This window comes from Sinocyclocheilus anshuiensis, unplaced genomic scaffold, assembly GCF_001515605.1.
Source record: "Sinocyclocheilus anshuiensis isolate Anshui unplaced genomic scaffold, SAMN03320099.WGS_v1.1 scaffold2562, whole genome shotgun sequence".
Classification (NCBI taxonomy): domain Eukaryota; kingdom Metazoa; phylum Chordata; class Actinopteri; order Cypriniformes; family Cyprinidae; genus Sinocyclocheilus; species Sinocyclocheilus anshuiensis.
The window spans coordinates 344,637-366,780 of NW_015549777.1; the positions used below are offsets into that span (position 1 = coordinate 344,637).

Below are 22,144 nucleotides of genomic sequence, written 5' to 3' on the forward strand. Positions count from 1 at the left end.
AAAAATGCGCTGAATATGCGTTCTGTGTGAATGGCTTGGTTTCGGTTTTAACCTAATCAAGATCTTCTCATTGAGCTTCTATATTTCTCTAATATTTTGAATGAATAACTCGGCAGTGGCGCGTCTCGTGGGCAAGACTAAACAAAATATTAAAATGCAACAATGTCACTTACATCATTATCACCGCATCTTGTGCGCCACTGATGATGCTCCCTGACCCACTCCTAACATTGAAATGTAAATGTTTATTTTAAATTCGACAAATATACATTTTTTTTTATTCACAATCTCCTCATCACAGGCAGGCACAGCACTCAATTCAGCATGTGTTCGTTTTTGTGTGTGCTGTCTGCGTCACTCAGAGCACGTGCCTATATTTTTTATATTGTTAGCGAAGAAGGTGTACTGTCGATAAATATCGATACCGTTTTATCGCCTAGGCCTAATTTAAAGGATTTACCACTGACGATTCAAATGCGAGTTTTGAGCAGTGTAGAGTAGCGCTTGTTGTTTGTATGGTAAGGGGCGTAAACAGGGGTGCCGCAAAGGAGGGCATCTCTGGGGGCCCCCAGAGATCTGTTTTATTAGTAGTGTCTACAAATTCATACTCTGATTACATAGAGCAGCAGCAGGAAGTGCTGAGGTTGTCATGGCAACCAGATACACTGCACCCGAATTATTATTTAATTATTTTGCCACCGTTTGCCACACTAAACTTAGCAATAAACACGTTGAAAATAATACACAATAAACATGTCTGTCAAAACGATCTCAAAGGAGGCTTTTATTAAGCAAATCAAGGAGTGAATTTCTCATCCTCTGTTTTTAAAACAGACATTTGTAGGCCTTGATTCAAGTTAATGCACAATGAGGCGAACACTTTTTATTTAGTCTTATTGAATAGACAGTTTATATTCTAAAATCTATTTAAAGGTTGTGTTCTGTGAAAATTAAATAACATTTGGATGTAAATGGTCGGCATAAAAGTAGTGTGCGGCTAAACCTGCTGCGTCCTGTGGATCACCTTTATCTGATTGTCAGAGTCCGGAATCATTAAGCACGGCATTAATATCTTCATCAGAGTTTTTCGTTGTCTCCAGATTTCTCTGCAGTTCGTGTATGTTGTTAAAAACGCAGAACATCATTTTATTCCACACAACAGGCAAGCATTTCCCAGCTGAACACCTCTGGTGTGACTTTAAATACAGACCTTGAGTCAAAAACTCATCACCACACACCAATGACTTGTACATACGAACAAAAGTATTGGGACACCCCCTTCTTTAGAACAGAAAAAGGCACTTCCAAAATTGTGGCTTCAAAGATGGAAACATAATTCGTGTATTTAAAAATTGTATTTCCATCTTTTTTGCCACAGTTTTGGAAGTGTCTAAAATGATTGTACGAATATGTACAAGTCATTGGTGTTTGGCGATTGTTTTTTTTTTAGTTTTATTGAGTTTTCCCAATACTTTGGGCAATATAGTGTATGTTTGGTGCGGTAGGGGGCCCAACCTCATATTCTTTCAGAGGGCCCAAAATTGCTAGCGCCCCTGGTTCAGAACATCAGCTCGATGTGCCCACAGGCCTCACCTCATATTCTTTCATAGGGCCCAAAATTGCTAGCGGCGCCCCTGGGTGTAACATTTCCATCACACGCTTGAGGTATTCGGCCAATCACAACGCACTGGATAGTTGGCCAGAGCTAATCAGAGCACAACTCGCTTCCTCAGAACGATGAGCTTTGTAAAAATCGACGCGTTTCAGAAAGGCGGGGCATAGAGGAGAAACAATAATGTACAGTATGTGGAAAATAATGTGTTTTTTTAACCTTAAACCGCATAAACACATTTCATTAAACCAAATACACAAAATAATGTTCTTTTTAGCAACATCATATGACCCCTTTAATAGTAAATTAGCTCCTCTAGTTTTTTTTATATATATCTAACTAACCAACTAGGAACACTTTATAACGTTCCTGAGGTAAATGCAATGTTAAGTGACATTGTTCACAAGCTATTTATTAATGTCTTTCTCTGGTTGAAATACTGATTGAGACTATTTCTACACACAAGTTGCACGTTTTCCACCCCTTTTGATTTACAGGATATAATCGGCCCTGATTGTCAGCTTTTTTTAAACAATCGGCCATCTGGTGCAGATGCTTTTATCGGTCGATACATCAGTGCATCCCTATTAAAAATCGTTTTTTTAACATTGAGTTTTGCCATATTTACGCAAAGTTTCACTTTACTTGACCGTATGTAAAAATTGCAATATATAATTTCTGGATCAAAATAGTTCCAGAATGCAGTTCTTAGATTTAGATGTACTTTTTCATTGTGTTCAAGGTTAACATTCTCTCTCGGAGAAGGTGTCAATCTGGCAGTTGGTGTGTATGTGTTGGCCAGGACTGCCACCAAACCTTCTGCTGTCAAGCTTCACAGAGATACTAACGAACCAGTGCGCACTAAAACCCGTTACTTCCATGCCCATAATGGGGGGATACTTTTGCCAAATGATATGAAGAGGGCACAGGTAATCAGAATCAATACTATCACAAAGCTATAGTGTAATTTGCTCTTTGTGTCCCTTTTATCTAAAAGTTTCCATATTTTCTTATCATACAAAATTGACTACTTTCTATGAAGGTTTATGGGAAGAAACAGATTGTGATGGAAAAGGATGAGGTGGATGAGATTAAGAAATTTGATGATCCAGGTTTGGTTCTGATGGGGTTTAAGCCCATGGACCGTCTCAAACTGCACCATCATATACGGCCCGTGCTCTTCATATACCCTGAGGAAGAGCAGATATCAGGCAGGTCTTCATTTGCTGAGGTCTTGAGCCTAAGCACCTCCTTCAGTTCAATCCAGTTGTTTTATGAACTGATTTTTTTTTCTCATTTTGGAAAGCTGATGTGCAGTTCTTTCTTTTTTTTCTTTTGTTTACCCTAGGAAGCTCCTGTATGTTTACAGCTCTGCTTTTGAAGTGCAGTGAAAAAAATTTATTTGCATTGTGCAGATACATTCCTCGTTGTAACACTCCACCTCGGTTTGTGGCACTAGTTCCACAGAGAGAAGAACTGGATCAGGGTCAAACTCAGGCGACACCTCCAGGTAACTGCAATCAAGACTGAACAATTTTCATTTACACTGAACGTTACTTTCAACTGTATGGCTAACTGATCTTTTTATATATATCAAATAGTAATATTAAATTGTGGGATCCTATGTTTTAGGCTTCCATGTGATATTTCTTCCCTTTGCTGATGACATACGCACTGTGGATGCTCACGTGGGCCCCACAGCCTCTGATGAGCAGGTGGACAAGATGAAAGAGATTGTGCACAAGCTCCGCTTTAAATACAAGTGTGTGGTTTTCTACAAGTTGTGCCCAGTGCATTCTTCAGTTATGGAGTTGTAGTTAATTTGTACTGTAAATCTTATGTTTTTATAGGAGTGATGCATTTGAAAACCCAGTGCTACAACAGCACTACAGGAACCTGGAGGCTTTGGCTCTGAATATGCTTGAACCCGAGCCCATTGAGGATTTAACCAGTATTTCTTGAGATCCGAAATGTTTTTAATGGATAATTGTTCTATTTTAATTCTATTACTGTCTCACACTCTGTGTGTTCCCTCAGTGCCCAAGGTACAAATGATGGATGCTCGTCTTGGTCCACTGGCTCAAGAGTTCAAAGATTTAGTCTATCCTCCTGATTATAACCCAGAAGGGAAGCCTGCGGCTAAACGCAAAACTGGTGAGATTTCAAATGGTCTTACATTAATGTAAAGCATGAGTCGGGTGTAATTTTCGGTATTTGAGCTGATAAAAAAAAAAAACATGAATGAAAAAAAAAACGCTGCATTTTCAAATACATTTATTTCTTGTGTGGATAGTTTCCGACAGCACTGCACAAGCTAGTGGCACCATAGACTGTAAAAAAAGATGGACGACGCGTCTCCACTTCCTTCCACTATAGAAAAGGGAAGCCAAATCATCTCAGTATGGCCGCTGCCATCTTGAGTAAATGACGTCATTCGGAGCCAGAGTCTGTGCAGTAGAGATTCGTTTGGAGTCGGAGTCTGCGCAGTAGTGTCGTGAGGTGGAGCCGCGGTATCAAACTCCCGCCGACCCAATCAACCATAACGACACGCCCCGTTTTTATAGCATCAAATTACTAGCTAAAATCAAACTTATCACAAAAACGAACAATTGAACATATATCAGCGTTATAACAACTACCTTAAATGACCAAAACCATCTTTCTGAAAATTGTATTGGAAGTGTAATTCATTGTTTTATTTTGACTCAAGTCCCATTCGTTTACATGGAGAGGGCGGGGTTTATGACCTGTACTGCAGCCAGTCACCAGGGGGCGATCAAAGAGCCCGCAGCTTCACTTTTCAGGACGTGTGAGGCACACCCGAGTGGCACCATCAAACCGCTCAGTGCAGAACACCCTTAGAATCTCAGCCAGAGTACTCCATGTTCTGGTAAGGGGAGGGGGGTCGGGGGGTTTCAGGAGCTAGGCTGTATGCCATGGAAGGTCAGCAAGCAGAAAGGAGAAGCCATCGGTGGACGCGGGTCCGAGCTAGAGGATAGGCCGAATGCTGGAACGCCCCCCACCTCGTCACAACCTCCCACCATTTATCATGAAAAGCAGCATCGGGAGCTGTGCGCTCTGCACGCCCTAAACAATGTCTTCCAGGACGGCGCGGCCTTCAGCCGTGATGCACTTCAGGACATCTACCAGAGGTCAGTGCTAAGATTATGTATTGTTACTGAGGTGATCTAATTTTGGATTTTTTTTGGGCACACTTCTGCTTCCTCTTTCTTTTTCAGGCTCTCCCCTAGCACTTTGGTAACACCCCACAAGAAAAACATGCTGGGAAATGGCAACTATGATGTGAACGTCATCATGGCTGCATTGCAGACACGTGGGTTTGAGGCTGTTTGGTGGGACAAGAGAAGGTATTTTATTATGCTGTTGTAGTTTTAAATACATCAAAAATATAGTCCAAAACATGTGGCAAAATCTCTTTTTGAATTATTGTTTGTTTCATATGGTTTTGAAAAATTTACATATCTTAAATTCAACATGAAACAGACATTTCATAAGTATAACCAAGTAAAACTGTAAACTGAATGGAGTGTTTTGATTTTGTCCACTGGAAATTGATTGGATCGTTTGATCCTTTTCGTTTGCAAATTGCTGCAGTTTCATGTGAGTGACAGATCACTGGATGAGATGGATTATTGTCCCGTCCTCACACTGGTGCACAAGTCATCAGAGATGAGATGTTTGTGTTTTGATTTAACATTACAGGGGCACATGAATAAATAAAAAACAAAAAGCCATTTAAAAAATAGAATTGTGAATTTTGAGTTCATGGTGATTTTAACCACTTTCAAAAAATGTTTACAAATATTTTCAAGATTGTTTTAGAATTTATTGTCAAGATTTGTTTTTTTTAAATATCTTGAAGCATTAATTATAAATATTACATTTTTGGTCACAGCACATGATATTTTATAACACAAACTAACCTGCCTTGTGATAAAAGGTCAAGTTATTTGATATTTTAAGAAACTTATTGACCTTTACACACAGTCATGAGGGTCTGCCAGGTTCCTCTTTATGATATAATTTCCTGTTTTATGAACCACATGACTTGACTTGGGCAAACAAAAAAGTTTAAGATGTTAAAGCAGTGAAGCACTTCTGCTAATTAAAGAAAGAATACAATTATTCATTTTTTAACACCAAGACTGTGGTATCCAATTTATTAACACAAAATATAGGAAAATACAGGGATAGCCCACCCTAAAATGAAATGCATACATGTCATTCCAAACCTCTATTTCTTTCATCTGCAGAACACAAATGAAGATGTTAGTAACATTTTGATAAGCAAACAGTTTTGGTTCCCATTCACTTCCATTGTATAGACAAGAAATACAATAAAAGTCAATGGGAATTGAAACTGTTTGGTTACCAGCCTTCTGCAAAATATCTTCTTTTATGTTCCACAGAAGAAAGTCATACAAGTTTGGTCAGTGTCAGTAAATGATGGAATTTTCATTTTTAGGTGGGCTATCCTTTTAATTTTATATTTTTTAATTGTATAATTTTCAGAAATTAAAAACCTGCTTAGCAAAGAAGAGGTGTATTCTAGCATTGTATGAGTTGCATTCATCTTTTTTAATTGTTGCTTTTGTTTTTTAATAAATGAATACAGATGTGACATTTATTTTTAAAAATATTTTTCCTATGTATTTGTCATGCTATAGGGATGTCGGCAGCATTGCACTGCCGAACGTCACTGGATTCATCTTGAATGTGCCATCCAATCTGCGCTGGGGGCCGTTGCGACTGCCCCTCAAGCGCCAACACTGGATTGGAGTTCGAGAAGTGGGAGGAGTCTACTATAACTTGGACTCCAAACTGCGCAGTCCTCATGCTATCGGAACAGCTGATGAACTGAGGTAAGTGTGAAATGCTAAAGGGAAAAGTAGCAGTCGGTTTCAATGCCAAGCTCTGTTTTTTCCCTCTAGCTATCGTTCTGATTGTTTCACAGGAAGTTTTTGCGTCACCAGCTTCGAGGGAAGAACTGTGAACTCCTATTGGTTGTGCCAGAGGAGGTGGAAGTCCACCAGACGTGGAGGTCTGATAACTGATGAATGTTTTGGATCGTTTTTTTGTTGTTGTTTTTTTGTTTGTTTTGGAGGTTTCTCAAATTCATGCTCAGGAGGGAAATATGAGGTTCAATCAGGGACCCATTTAAAGAGCAAATGGAGTTGCACTCAACTAGTCATGAAAGCACACTGCTCAGACTTGTTTACACACTCACTCACACACACGCTGGACTCTTGCCATGGAGACTGAAGCAGCAAAGGACACACACAGGGATATCACAAGACAACAAAACACTACGCAGAGAATTTTGTTTGGTATTTGGGATTCTGATGCATTTTTTTATACATTGATTATTTCTTTTACTTTGTACTGTTTTCTGACTTGAAAGTGAGAGGTTATGGAATTATTAGTGATGTGTTCTCCTCGTGCATCAGCTGTCATCCTCGCCACTTTCCATGTGATTTCCCGTGCATCCATGTGATCATCTGAACTGTCCGCCACACATTACAGGTCACCGAAAAGGTATTCGTTTGACCAACTAGATTTTGTTTAACACAGGGGTGCATATGTACTAATTTAGTGCATGTACTTGAAGATTTAGAGAAGGAACACCAGTAGCCCCTGCTTAACCGTTTCCTACATATTTAATGGCATAGTGACAGATGAGATGTTTTCTGTGTATCACAGTACAGCATGGCACCACAGTAATTGGATGTTTTGTGTTAGTTTCCTATAACATACGTTACCAAAACGGTCACTTGTTAATCTCATACCTTAAACGGTTGCTCTGGACACCCTTTTCTTGTTGGACAGTTAAGGTTAGACTTGTTGAATCCTAGACTACATGTAGGAAAATAAAACAGGTGAGCATTGGTAGTAAAAAAAAAAAAAGTTCAGCTGCCAAAAACTGTGTTGTTAATTGAAACGGTTGTATGTACTTTTAAAATAGCAAATGCTGAAATAAGAGTTAGAAAGGTTGAGGTCTCTGAAATCTTGCAAAGTTTATTCATCTTTGATTGATATTGGATTAACATGGCCTTAAACTGTTTACAGAGGGAGCTGATTTACACAAAGGGAAGTCTAATAATGCATCTCAGGTTATCTTCAGATCCAACTTGATTAAATTTCACTTGTTAAACACCGATCTTCAACATATTATGGAAAACACTTCAAATAGATTATAGACACTCGAATCAGATACTACAACTTAAAAGGAACATTCCACATGTCCATACACAGGGTGCTTTGTAATACTGTAGAGATGAATAGATTCCTTTGCCATGACAATCTAAATCCCCACAATCCATTTTTCAGGGGGACGGGAACAACATGTGCTCATGCCATTGTTTTCCATTCAAATAAAATGCTTATGATGGCACTTTATGTATGATGTAAAATGTGCTGTGACATCATTAAAATGTCTTTGTATACTGTGTGGTGCTGCTTTTTATCTTCCAGGGGAATAATGGGGGTTTCACCAGGGGATTTCATTATTCAAGATGCTACAGACCACCAAATGTGATGATCTGTGTGAAGGACCCACATTCTAAATTAAAGGCAGATATATATATTTGTGTGTATACTGTGAAAAAAAATATTGTGTAAAAATATTATTTGGGAAATATTTCGCTTCTTCTATGTTGTTATTCTTTGTTTAATTATATTATTTATTTTTACAACTTTTTACATCGTTTTTTTTTTTATTTAGCAATCCCTTGTGTACTCCCTTACCTTTAAAAAAAGATCGTATTTTTGTAATCTATATGCTAGTTGTTAATCCGACCAACAGTGGCGCAAATCAATCCTCTGTGTGGCGCACGGGGGCGCACTGAGCGCTGCAGATGTGTCGCAGATTTAAAAAGTCACTGTACTCATCTAGTACAAGGAAATGGAGCAGTGCAAAGGATAAAATACTGAATGGTAAACAAGGCAGCGGAAGAGCGGGAACGTGTGCAGCCATTCTAACAGTGCATGGGATTTGCAATTCATAGTTACTTTAACGACCAGAAAGAAAAGCACAAAGACACATTGACAGCTACTTCGTTATTTTTAGGGGAACAACTTAACTGATGGAACTGTCGGCAATCGGTGAGCAAGTGTTCGCTGTGGAATCAATCATAAAGAAAAGAGTTCGAAAGGTAAGTGGCATGCGCGTGTAGCTAGCTGCGTGTTTACTGACGGTTCAATCTGTGCAATCCCGCTGCACACATACAACATGTAAGGGGCGAGGACACACTTAACAACAGCGTGGAAGTGTGTTTGTAGTCTAATAACTTCGATGATGACGCATGTCGCACAGCACGCTTTTGGAACAGGGCGGCGAGCATATTCGTAGTCATGGAGACTACGCACTTTTATTTCCCGGTGGGGGTCTAATAACTAACGTAAAGTTTGACCATTTAGATACAGCCGCTGAGGTTTATTTTTGATCTTAAAACGGCATTTGAGGTTATTGGTGCGAGCGGACGTGGCTCTCAGTTATTTTGAAGTAAAACTGAAACATGCGGTTAGCTTAAAATAACGCTCGTTGAATGAGCGTTACTTTTGGTCTCATATGAAATGTCAGGATTGAAATAGGAAGGAGGGGCTGTTAGTTTAGGGGTCGTCCCTCCTTAATTCTTTTATTACGAAACCTTGTCATTACGTCATCGCACACGTAACGTTACAAGACAAAAACAAAACATTCAGAAGAAATGTGAAAACGAAAAAAAACCGTACTTAAAATATAAATGCAGTATTGGTTTATATCTATTTTTTCTTTTTGTTCTAATGTTTAAGGGTCATGTCGAATATTTATTGAAGTGGAAGGGGTGGCCTCCCAAGTAAGTATTATTATTATTAATATTATTAATAAGGAAAATTGGAGAATAAGCTTAATTTCTTAATCATTTTATTTCCTGGTAGTTTTACAATTATTACTCTAGCGGCTAAGATGTTTTGTTTATTTATTTGCACGTCATGTCAATAAATATGTATATGTTTTAATGACATTAAAGGTACAGCACATGGGAGCCTGAGGAGCACATTCTAGACCCTCGACTGGTTTTAACGTATGAGGAAAAGTGAGCAGTTATAAAAATGAAACTTCCTTTTTCATTCTTTCACTTTCAGTCACTAGTACATGAAATCATTCACACCGCATTTTCTCATTATTTCTAATTGCAAACAGAGAACAGAGAGAAAGGTCAGTGAGGTGGCGTAAAAGAGGCCCAAAACCGAAAAGACTCTTCATGCAGGTAATGACCACTACAGCATCTTAATTACTGTGATTGTTTCCCTGCGAAATTGTCATTCAAATCTTGTCTATCCACTTATTTTAGTATTATTTATATACTATTATAGTTTACATTAATATTTTGAATTAACCCTTATTTTTTCATTTTAATTTTATAAAAAATTGTGGTAATTTTTTCATTTGTCAAAAATGCACTTTTGCCAGTTTTATTATAATTTTTTTGTATTTTTAATATATTACTATTTAGGTGTAATTTATTTTCATTTCAGTTTTAATTTTAGTACAGTTGTAGTTTTTATTTCCAGTTAAACTAAATGAAAATTAGAATTTTGCCTTGACTTCTAAGTGAAATAAATTTTCTCTCTAATATTTGTTTTATTTCAGCTTTATTTAAATTAACTAAAAATATATATAATTTTTTAGTTATTAATAATAATCCATTGTCTATCCACATATTGCTCTCTTGAAGAGAAACATTTACGCAATGGATCTACGCAGCGCACACAAAGATACAGAGAAGTCTTCAGTACATCTGCCGCTCTCGCTTGACCCAAGGTTCCAGTCCACAGGGGCTTGTATATATCGACAATTAACCCACCACAAGAAAAAGAAGAAAGCTTCCCGAGAGACTTCTGAGGAAGAATGGGATAGAAGAGAAGAAGAAGATGATGATGATGATGATGATGATGATGAGGGGGTTATGGAGGAGGAGGAGGAGGAAGAAAAAGAAGAAGAGGACACAAGACAAGGAGGAACTAAAACTGGCAGCAACACTTTAAACAGTAAGTATGTTAGTTGGTCAGAGGGCAGACATAGTTGTCACTATGACCTAAATTGATATCAAGACTGCAGTGCTCTTTGTCAGCCTTATTTAGGAAAAAAACTCTCTTGACACTAAATCACAACACGAAGTAAACAGCTCTATTTGAACAGATCCAGGTTTTTGTTATTGTTGTTGGCAAAACCCTACTTTAAAAACTTTTTAAAAATTATTAGCATTATATATGCAAAATGTGTTATGCTGTGTTCCAAGTCCTCCTGGGACGTTCGTACTTACGAGTTGACAAGTCGTAATTACTACGTCAGGTGCGTTCAAGTCAGTTTAGTCGGCACAAGATGGCGGTGTACCTTCTTTTAATAAATTACAAGAAAATACAACAGGGTCTATATTTTTTACTTGGATTTCAGTTGCGTAACAAGAACATGACCAATTTAAGTTCATAGGACAACTAAACTATCAATTTAAACAAAAATTTACCGTCAACTACAGACGTTACATCCATCGATTCCGCCATGTTTCTCATTGAAACGCCCCCAACTCGGAAACTCGGGGCTTAAAGGGGTCATATGATTCCATTTCATTTTTTCCTTTCTCTTTGGAGTGTTACAAGCTCTTGGTGCATAAAGAAGATCTGTAAATTTGCAAAGACTAAAGTCTCAAATCCAAAGAGATATTCTTTATAAAAGTTAAGAGTCAGCTCGTCGCTCCGGCCGGGACACGACATCAACTGTATGTGAGGGGCGTAACATTTCCGTCTCACGCTTTGAGGTATTCGGCCAATCACAACGCACTGGATAGCTGGCCAATCACAGCACACCTCGCTTTTTCAGACATGTTTGTGTTTATCCCATTTTTTCCCCCGTTGCATCTGAAAATTACTTTCAGAAACATTTTTTTTTTTTCAAAGAAATCTCTTATGCTCAGTAAGGCTGAATTTATTTGATCATGAATACAGTAAAAAGAGTAACATTGTGAAATTTTAGTTTTCTATTTTAATATATTTAATATTTCTATAATAATTCTAGTTGGTAATTTAGTAATGTTCATATTTTAATATATTTTAAAATGTTTTATTCCTGTGATGAGCAAGAACACATTAAATTGTGTTAAAAAGTGACAGTAAAGACATTTTTAATGTTACAAAAGATTTGCATTTCAAATAATTGCAGTTCTTTTGAACTTTTTATCCATCAATAAATCCTAGAAATTTTTTACGAATTTCCACAAAAATATTAAGCAGCAAAACATAGTTTGTTAATGGTAAAAACGAAGAAGAAGAAGAGTCCTAATAATAGATTACAATAATTATGCACTAAATCAACGTAGTAGAATGATTTCTGAAAGATCGTGTGGCACTGAAGACTGGAGTAATGGCTACTCTGCCCTCACAGGAATAACTTACATTTTAAATTCAAATAGATAACAACAATTAATTTAATTATTTTAAATCATATTAACATTTTACAATTTTACTGTATTTCTGATCAAGTAAATGCAGCCTTGGTGAACATAAGAGACTTCTTTAAAAAAAAATTTAAAAAAAGATTATATTGTGTATTGCATTGTATTTTGCATACTCCTGCATTATTCTTCACCCTTTTTAATACAATTAATAATTTGGGACACAACTACAGTAGTATTCAATTATTTGTGTTTTTAAAACTGAACTTGAGTGTCTAAAAAAGCATCTAAAACAGCACCCTATACAATACTTGTTTATAGTCAAGATTATTTAATATCTATAACACGATGAAGGTGTAAATATGTACAAAATGTACTCTGTCTCAGAGCGTGTCAGGAGTGGTCGCTGGAGTCCAACCACTGGGTCAGAGGCAATGACTATATCTCCTTTACCTGAAGACTGGAGTCCAGTTATGGGCCCAGAGGAGGTCATTGTGACAGATATCACCATCAACTCACTGACTGTGACTTTTAGAGAGGCCTTGGTAGCAAGGGGGTTCTTCAGGAGCTGGGAGATGGAGATCTGACATTACAGAGACTGAGGACGGTCAGAGCGAGGACGAAAGAGAATTGTACATCCTTTTTTGCATTGTTGATTATGTGCTTGCACAACTTCCGCCAGTGTTTCAGACTACGTTTATTTGCACTATTAGTTCTAACTGAGTTAAAACCTTTCAAAATGTTGTTTCAGTGATTACATTCAAAGTAACAGTAACAGGTCATGCCATTTAATGGCAATAACTGATAGTATGATGAGATTTTGAACTTGTATTGGCCGTGAAAAAAATCAATCCAGTTCTTTGATACTGGTTTTGATGGTGTTTTGCAGTGAAGTTTACAGATTCAACTAACTGGGATAAACCTTATTTGGTCTGGTCATGTATTTGCATGAAATACATAATGCTAGTTCAGAGTAGCACAATGAAGTATTCCTAAAAGCCAAGCTGTCACATATATGTCTATACATATTCACATTACATGTATGTATATATATATATATATATACAGTGGTGTGAAAAAGTGTTGGCCCCCTTCCTGATTTCTGGCTAGAGAAATTGAACTCAGGTGTGATAAACCAGTTTTAACAGGGGGGCAAACACTTCTTCACACAGGGCCATGTAGTTTTGAATTTTGTTTTCCCTTAATAATAAAAACCTTCATTTAAAAACTGCATGTTTTGTTTACTTGTGTTATCTTTGACTAATATTTAAATTTGTTTGATGATCTGAAACATTAAAGTGTGACAAACATGCAAAAAAATAAGAAATCAGGAAGGGGGCCAACACTTTTTCACACCACTGTATATATACTATATACTTGGTGAACATGTTCTAATCTTGACCTTCAATTTAAATTGCACACCTCACACAGTAAATTAGAATTAGTGGCCTCTTGATACTCAAAATATGTGAAATACAACTTTGGAAAATAGCATTTCAACACTTAGTGTGCCGTCCTTGACAGTTCATAAACAAAATATTATAGTGTGAAACAAAAAATTCTGGACTTCTTGCACAATTATGTTCTAATTTTTGAGCATAATTATGTGTATGGAATAAAGTTGCATTTTATTTTATTTTCCAACACTATCGCTTGCTAGTATCTCATCTATTTGCAGTGTTTGTGCAATTTATTTGTCCTGCCAAGTATGACTTGCACAGTAGTCTATGTTGTAGATTTCCCTTGACTGCTGTTTATTTCCAGTGTTTAGTCCAAGATGAAAACTGTGACCTGAAGACAAAAAAAAATCTATATTGAGGTGAATGTATATTTAGCCTCTAGGAACATCCATCTCTCAACTGTTTAATATCTGACTTCATGTGACCTGTATGTATTTGATAGACTATGTCTGTGCCAAATGTCTATGGTTGCTTTTGCTATTTAGAGTATTTGCACTTTAAAATGGAAAACTTGGTATTATGATGCCATTAATAAAACCTCGGTGTAACTCTATCATTATCCATTACTTTTTATATTTAATCAGCATTACGTAGCACTGTGTGGATTAATTTAGTCTCAAACCACCTTGGGTTGACATTGTTCCAGCTCCACATCTACAATATAGGAAGTACACCACACCAGAAGCCAATTATTTTTGAATGGTACAAACATATTTTAATGTACAATTAAATAATTGGCAAAAAAATCTGACCACCGTAACTTTAAAAAAAAGAACAGACAACCAACCAAACAGTAAAACTACTTTTCTGGTTTTACAGTCTGTTTTAGAAAAACAAGAAAGAAAAATAAATTTACAGATCAAAGCAAATTGCCATGGGTTGTACAGTGAATCATAATCTATATACCTCTATATGCACTCATAAGACATTTCCTTAAAATCCCATATTTCTCATTATTCCCAAAGTGGGACGTATATGTTATGACAGTAGTGTCATGTTGCATCAATACATCTTTGAAAGTGTAATTCAATATCAACTCTTGAATTAGCTTCAAGTTTTTTATTCTCAAAAATAAAATTATATCTATATATAGATATATATAACAAATATTGTTCTCGTTATTTATAAAATAAGCCATATTGCCTGTTTTGCATTCATCCAGCACCCCTTTAACCAAGGAAAACAATTCATTATAGGTTATTGTCATATCATCAAAAACACAATCTGCTTTTTAAAACTCTCAATAAGCCATATTGCCTCTGTTTTGCATTCATCCAGCACCCCTTTAACCAAGGAAAACAATTCATAGGTTATTGTCATATCATCAAAAACACAATCTGCTTTTTAAAACTCTCTTCCCCACTGTATTTGTGCACAGGATGGAGATAATGAGTCAGTGTTGGTTTATTACACACTAATGAAATCCTTGTAATGAAGTACACATACAAAGGCGCATTGGTGCTTGTCTGACTCGCTCCATTTATGTATAAAAATCTCTCAGGTTATGTCTAAGCTGCCCATAGTTCTTCAACTCAAAGGATCTTAAATCAAGAGGAAACGTGTCCATTTATCTCCATTCACATATATATATATATATTTTTTTTTTACAAAGACAACTCCTTTTCAGTAATTTATTTTCAGTTTTTGTTTATACATTAAGGAGATCACTTAAATCCCAAAGTTCAGAACACTAAAGATGCGTGTGAAGAGTCAGAACGATTCCTTGCGGGTGAGATGGGAGAGGAAAGAGAACGACTTGGAATCAGAGATGTAGTTCCAGGTGATTATTGGCAAAATCCAAAATCCTGCATCAACATTTAGTCTCAGTTAGAGTTCCCTGCACTTTCCTAAACACACCTGTAGTGTCACCAGGTTCCAGTACTGAGAAGAAGGGCATAGTGAAAACACATTCATGGGACAGGGGTGAGGGTGGGAAAACTGCGACATGCATAGGACAAATATTTCCCATGCAACAAGCCATCAGAAAACACATACTCATTTCCCAAACACTATCAAAACTTAATTTAAGCCCCATCCACCCCTCAAAAAAAGTAGAGAAATAAAATTTAAAAAAGGAAAAATAAAGTAGAATAAGAAAATAAATTCACCCTTTTATAGTCAGGTTCAATCAATAAAAAAAATATACTCTTCAAAAATTGTAGGTTCAAATAGCATATGCCATACACTGTCCAAAACAAAAGAACAAGAAAATATCTATTAGCCAACCAAAAGAGCAGAGTAATAAATAAGTTATTACCAATGCCATCATTTTCATAATCATTACACTGGTGAGAATAAATCTAATGCTCTCCAAAACTGATGACATTCTTGACTGTTTCAAGGAAAAAGAAAACAAAATAGTCCATTTTGTTTACGCATTTTGCTTTTTAATTTCATGCCACTTTTAAAATTTTTTAAAAATATCTATAAAAAAGGCAGACTTCTTAACCCCAAAAATATTTCTGGTCATATACCAAGAGGAAATATTTCCCATCCCTTAACCCAAAACCCTTTGAACACGATTGGCAAAAAATAGATTTATATATATTTATATATTAACAGCAATAACTTACCATTCATTTAACTTAATTTGTTGACTTGCACATGTAGTATCTCCCATAGGAAGTTCAGTTCTTTTCAATTACATAAGAAAAATATTAAATAATAATAATAATAATAATAATAATACTATCGATGACAGCCTTTGTAAAACCTAGAATTGCTACCAAACCCTGGCAATCATGACAGTTCTTTGAGCACTGCAACATTACATCAAATCTAATGAGTGATTCATATTCGACCCCATATCTTGGTTATCTGTCAGCATGTCCTTTGTCCCTTGCCCATGCAAGGCTCCCATCCCACCTAGCTGTGAAAGCATGGTACTCTGGTCTCCTCCAAATGAGCCCTGGTCCATCGCATTAGCCTTTTACAAAGACAACTCCTTTTCAGTAATTTATTTTCAGTTTTTGTTTATACATTAAGGAGATCACTTAAATCCCAAAGTTCAGAACACTAAAGATGCGTGTGAAGAGTCAGAACGATTCCTTGCGGGTGAGATGGGAGAGGAAAGAGAACGACTTGGAATCAGAGATGTAGTTCCAGGTGATTATTGGCAAAATCCAAAATCCTGCATCAACATTTAGTCTCAGTTAGAGTTCCCTGCACTTTCCTAAACACACCTGTAGTGTCACCAGGTTCCAGTACTGAGAAGAAGGGCATAGTGAAAACACATTCATGGGACAGGGGTGAGGGTGGGAAAACTGCGACATGCATAGGACAAATATTTCCCATGCAACAAGCCATCAGAAAACACATACTCATTTCCCAAACACTATCAAAACTTAATTTAAGCCCCATCCACCCCTCAAAAAAAGTAGAGAAATAAAATTTAAAAAAGGAAAAATAAAGTAGAATAAGAAAATAAATTCACCCTTTTATAGTCAGGTTCAATCAATAAAAAAAATATACTCTTCAAAAATTGTAGGTTCAAATAGCATATGCCATACACTGTCCAAAACAAAAGAACAAGAAAATATCTATTAGCCAACCAAAAGAGCAGAGTAATAAATAAGTTATTACCAATGCCATCATTTTCATAATCATTACACTGGTGAGAATAAATCTAATGCTCTCCAAAACTGATGACATTCTTGACTGTTTCAAGGAAAAAGAAAACAAAATAGTCCATTTTGTTTACGCATTTTGCTTTTTAATTTCATGCCACTTTTAAAATTTTTTAAAAATATCTATAAAAAAGGCAGACTTCTTAACCCCAAAAATATTTCTGGTCATATACCAAGAGGAAATATTTCCCATCCCTTAACCCAAAACCCTTTGAACACGATTGGCAAAAAATAGATTTATATATATTTATATATTAACAGCAATAACTTACCATTCATTTAACTTAATTTGTTGACTTGCACATGTAGTATCTCCCATAGGAAGTTCAGTTCTTTTCAATTACATAAGAAAAATATTAAATAATAATAATAATAGTAATAATAATACTATCGATGACAGCCTTTGTAAAACCTAGAATTGCTACCAAACCCTGGCAATCATGACAGTTCTTTGAGCACTGCAACATTACATCAAATCTAATGAGTGATTCATATTCGACCCCATATCTTGGTTATCTGTCAGCATGTCCTTTGTCCCTTGCCCATGCAAGGCTCCCATCCCACCTAGCTGTGAAAGCATGGTACTCTGGTCTCCTCCAAATGAGCCCTGGTCCATCGCATTAGCCTGTTGCTGCGGTTGTTGCTGTGGAGGTGGGTGTGCAACCATGCCACCGTGATGCTGAGGAAGATGACCTGGGTGAGGGGAACCCATCTGGGTCTGCGGTGAGATGCGATGGGGTGAAGGCTGGGGCTGCAAGCGAGGAGATGGACTAGAGTTTGGCGGCTGGGACTGGGGCCGAGGCGACGGCTGGGGTGAGCGGACTTGGTTGCTTAGAGAATTGGGCAACTGCTGGCCCTGCAAATGGGGAGACTGGGAGATCTGTTGCTGGGGCTGCTGAGGGCTCATGGGATTGTGTTGAGAAGGAGATCCTCCTCCTAAGTGTGACTGTTGTTGCTGGAGGAGCCGTTGCTGCAAAGCTTGCTGAAGCATGACTTGAGATTGGGAACCAATTGGAGCCGACTGCATCTGTTGCTGCTGGAGGGGACCACCACTTCCAGGACCTCCATCAGCACCCTGGAGTCCTGCCAGAGCACCCTGCTGCTGCTGTTGTTGTTGTTGCTGCTGCATCTGAAGTTGCTGGTGTTGCAACCTTTGTTGCAGAGCTGCTGCAACCTGCTGATGGGACATAGACCCAGAGTAGTTTTGCTGGGTACCTCCCTGTTGCTGCTGGAGACCACCAGGCTGAGGTTGGCCAGGCTGCTGTGGGGGCAGTCCCGATTGCCCAATATAACCCTGCTGCTGGGGTGGTTGAGAATGCTGGAACTGAGCATGGTTTTCCATATGTTGCTGCTGCTGCTGCTGCTGTTGCTGTTGCTGCAAATGCCGCCTCATCATTTCTCTGAACTGGGGGGAGATGTTAGATATGTTGGCACCCTGATTGGGCATAACACCTTGCTGCTGCTGTTGTTGCTGCTGCAATGCTGCTATTTGCTGTTGTTGCTGCAAATTTCCACCCATCATTGACCGCTGTTGAAGTTGCTGCTGCTGTTGCTGCTGCTGTTGCTGCTGAAGCTGATTCATTAGCATGGTAGTTCCTTGTGCCATATGCATACCTCCTTGATTTGTCCCAGGATTTACATTCATTTGCTGGCCATCAATGATTCCTGGACCTCCACCAGGTCCTCCTGGTACACCCGCACCTCCTGCTCCAGGCCCGCCTCGACCAAGGTACCTAGGAACCCGTTGCCTGATAAAGGTTGCCATGAGCTGAGGGTTCGAACGTAGTATATTCAGGACTTGCTGTTGTTGATGGGGAGAGCTAGGTAACCTTAAGGTTCTTAGGAGGTCCTGTATGGCAGCCTGAGGGTGACTTCCAGGGCCAGTACCTGCAGGTGCAGCCCCTCCTTGGCCCATCATACCCATTAAACCAGAAAGCCCTTGCTGCTGCTGCGGACCAACTGTCTGCTGCTGCTGTTGTTGAGGTGCAACCATTCCTTGCAGACCCATTTGGTTCATAACCCCAGGTCTCTGCTGAGGAGGCATACCGGGACCATTCCACTGCTGCTGTGGCAGCACCTGAAGTTGGAGTGCTCCTTGCTGGCCCTGCTGTAACTGGACTTGAGGGAGCTGAGCCTGAGGTCCTGTCTGCTGCTGCTGCATGCCTGCTGTAATTATTCCCTGCTGCTGATCCATGTGAGTTCGAGCAACTGCTGCTTGTGTCTGGGGTGGCATTCCCTGAGGCCCACCCATTGCAGCTCCAGGAAGGTTCATGCCCATCTGGCTTTGAGTTTGGGGACCCTGATGAAGGCCATGTGGAGGCATCATTCCAGGAGCCTGGTTTCTTTGCAGTATCTTCTGCTGAGCCATTTGCCGTTGAGTCTCTGCGACTCGTTGAATCTTCATGGCAATTTCTACAGCGGCAGGTGGGGGGCCAGGTGGCTGATGTTGCGGCATCACAGGCTGCCCTAGGTTCGACTGTTGCTGTTGAGGGAAGCCTCCTGGCACCATGCCTGGCTTTCCCATTGATTGAGGAAGTGGAGAGGAGCCTGGAGGTCTTTGCACATATTGAGGAAGGTTGTTGGCATGCTGAAGATGCTGAACTGATGTTGGCTGTTGCTGCTGCTGTGGGATCAGGGGCTGCTGCGGGGAGTTGACCATCCCACCACTTCTAGTCATTTGCTGGTATTGATGGGCCATCCCTGCCAACTGCTGTTGCTGTTGTGATGGAACACCTCCAATGCCAGGTTGAGTCACTGGAGGCTGACATTGCTGAGTGGGTGTCTGTGGGGTAGGGGGTTGAGTGCTTGGTGTTGGTGTGCTCGGACCAGAAGTACTATTGTTCCCAGGAGATGGCAGCCCACCATTGCCTCCTGGAAGCTGCTGGCCTGTCCTTTGCATGCTGGCCATTCTTCTACGCACCATCTGGGCCTGCTGGAGCCTGTGCTGGAGCTGTTGTTGCCGCAGTTTCTGCTTGATGTTGAGGCAGAATGGCACAGGGCACTTATTCTCTTGGCAGTGTTTTGCATGGTAACAACAGAGTGCGATGAGCTGCTTGCAGATAGGACAACCGCCATTGGTTTTACGCTTGCAGCCTTTGGTATGTTGAATTACACGTTTCATTTTCTGGCAAGATGGAAGCGAACAGTTGGCATTGCGGCACTGGCAGGCATGCACCAGAGACTGGATGCACCTCTGAATACTGAGACGCCGTGAGTCTCCAGGATTCTGCATTGAGGAAGGAGCCTGGTTGCTGCTTTCGTCATCCAACCCCAAGCCCAGTTTTTCCATCTTGTGCTTGTGACCTTTTGTATTGTAGCAAGTGATGCACAGATCATAGTCCTGTGAAGGAGAAGTTAGAATAATCATTACATAGTGTACTGGATGAAAGGACATTAATTACCAGCATTAAGTACGACTATAACTAGGGTGAGCAGACCCTCCTGTTTTTCCTGGTACAAATTTTTAAAGGGGTCATATGATGCGATTTCAATTTTTCCTTTCTCTTTGGAGTGTTACAAGCTCTTGGTGCATAAAGAAGATCTGTAAAGTTGCAAACAAGGACACAGCAAAAAGAGACTTAATTTGGGTCTGTCTTGAGAAAAAAAATGCATATCAGCTTTACACATAAAATTAATAAAAATAAGGATCATCAATATGTGATCCTGTGCCATCTTCCCACCCCTCTGTAGTCCTCACCTCACAAACAGTGCAATGGAAGCGAGTTTCAACATGGTGCTTGCACTCATTGCAGGTATAGACAAAACGGTCCTGGCTCTGGTTATGCAGTTCCACCAACATGCACATGGTGCTCCATTTGGAGCGTCGCAATGAAGAAAACTCCAGGTGCTTATCCCGTGAAAGTGTTAAGAAGGCATCACGACCATCCATTAAATCACACGCCATCAAAGGATCCAGGTCAACAATGGGCAGGAGAGAATTGGAATTGGGTGCCGCAATCAGTCGGATAACAAAGAACACCTAGCAAGGATGAAAAATTTTGAAATAAAAAAAATCATTATGCCAGGGCAATATATTAAAGGGATAGTTCACCCAAAAATGAAAATTTGATGTTTATCTGCTTACCCCCAGGGCATCCAAGATGTAGGTGACTGTTTCTTCAGTAGAACACAAACGAAGATTTTTAACTCAAACTGTTGCAGTCTGTCAGTCATATAATGGAAGTGAATGGGAATCACGGCTTTGAGAGTCAAAAAAACATACACAAACAAAACCAAATTAAACCCTGCTGCTCGTGACGATACATTGATGTGTAAAGACACGAAACGATCGGTCTGTGCAAGAAACTGAACAGTATTTATATTGTTTTTTACCTCTGATTCACCGCAATGTCCGAACTGTCCTGAGCGCATTCACGTCTTCTTCTTCTTGCTTTACGGCAGATCGCAGACTTATAAGTGCATTACCGCCACCTATCTCTCAAATGGACTACTGACACCATCTACAATCTCAATCTGGAGTGTCAAAGGAGACGCTATAAATACTGGGCAGTTTCTTGCACAGACCGATCGTTTCGTGTCTTTACACATCAATGTATCGTCACGAGCCGCAGGGTTTAATTTAACATACTTAGTCACTGATTCAGAAGCGCCAGATTGTCAGAGCAAAGTCGGAATTTACCCTTTTTTTCTTTTTTTTTTAGAAATAGCCTTTGTGCACAGCCAGCCTTGTACTCTTCTAGGTTAAAAAAAACTGTCCAACATCTCTTTGGATTTGAGACTTAAGTCTTTGCAACTTTACAGATCTTCTTTATGCACCAAGAGCTTGTAACACTCCAAAGAGAAAGGAAAACTTGAAATCGCATCATATGACCCCTTTAACAGAAATAACTTTTCAAAAACTACAACGAACGACTCGTTAGGCAACGAGTGTTATCACTATGTCTCAGACACACTAGCTTTCCCAAGGCCGACGAACTTAGAGTGGTTACAATCATCCGGGTTTAAATCGCGCTCAAATTGATTTGATTTTGACGT

The 22,144-nt window shown here is 39.0% G+C and overlaps 2 protein-coding genes and 1 pseudogene across 2 annotated transcripts in view; 2 read left to right on the forward strand and 1 right to left on the reverse strand.

The window, feature by feature from the left end:
• The window catches only part of LOC107660868 (X-ray repair cross-complementing protein 6-like), a 9,634-nt gene extending 2,850 nt beyond the window's left edge, over positions 1-6,784 (forward strand). The window contains exons 6-16 of the mRNA XM_016450304.1: positions 2,355-2,541; positions 2,655-2,823; positions 2,961-3,122; positions 3,245-3,374; positions 3,463-3,563; positions 3,650-3,766; positions 4,323-4,335; positions 4,483-4,764; positions 4,852-4,980; positions 6,301-6,495; positions 6,588-6,784. Coding sequence (XP_016305790.1) covers positions 2,355-2,541; positions 2,655-2,823; positions 2,961-3,122; positions 3,245-3,374; positions 3,463-3,563; positions 3,650-3,766; positions 4,323-4,335; positions 4,483-4,764; positions 4,852-4,980; positions 6,301-6,495; positions 6,588-6,687 — 1,585 coding nt within the window. The 3' untranslated portion in view covers positions 6,688-6,784. The remainder of the gene's footprint in view (positions 1-2,354; positions 2,542-2,654; positions 2,824-2,960; positions 3,123-3,244; positions 3,375-3,462; positions 3,564-3,649; positions 3,767-4,322; positions 4,336-4,482; positions 4,765-4,851; positions 4,981-6,300; positions 6,496-6,587) is intronic.
• A 1,672-nt stretch (positions 6,785-8,456) lies between these two features.
• Positions 8,457-13,122, forward strand: LOC107660863 (chromobox protein homolog 7-like). Its single transcript, XM_016450302.1, has 6 exons — positions 8,457-8,784; positions 9,425-9,468; positions 9,643-9,708; positions 9,816-9,882; positions 10,351-10,663; positions 12,451-13,122. Exons 1-6 carry the CDS (start codon positions 8,716-8,718, stop codon positions 12,648-12,650), a joined length of 759 nt encoding a protein of 252 aa, XP_016305788.1. The 5' UTR covers positions 8,457-8,715; the 3' UTR covers positions 12,651-13,122.
• Positions 13,123-16,450: 3,328 nt separating this feature from the next.
• Positions 16,451-22,144, reverse strand: part of LOC107660864 (histone acetyltransferase p300-like) — a 30,997-nt pseudogene continuing 25,303 nt past the window's right edge.

What these genes read in the sequence shown, in the direction of transcription:
- LOC107660863 (XM_016450302.1), top strand. Translation starts at nt 8,716, where the DNA reads ATGGAACTGTCGGCAATCGGTGAGCAAGTGTTCGCTGTGGAATCAATC. An exon ending in TAAAGAAAAGAGTTCGAAAG is followed by an intron (nt 8,785 to 9,424) that starts GTAAGTGGCATG and finishes CTAATGTTTAAG; the next exon opens with GGTCATGTCGAATATTTATT. An exon ending in GTTTTAACGTATGAGGAAAA is followed by an intron (nt 9,709 to 9,815) that starts GTGAGCAGTTAT and finishes AATTGCAAACAG; the next exon opens with AGAACAGAGAGAAAGGTCAG.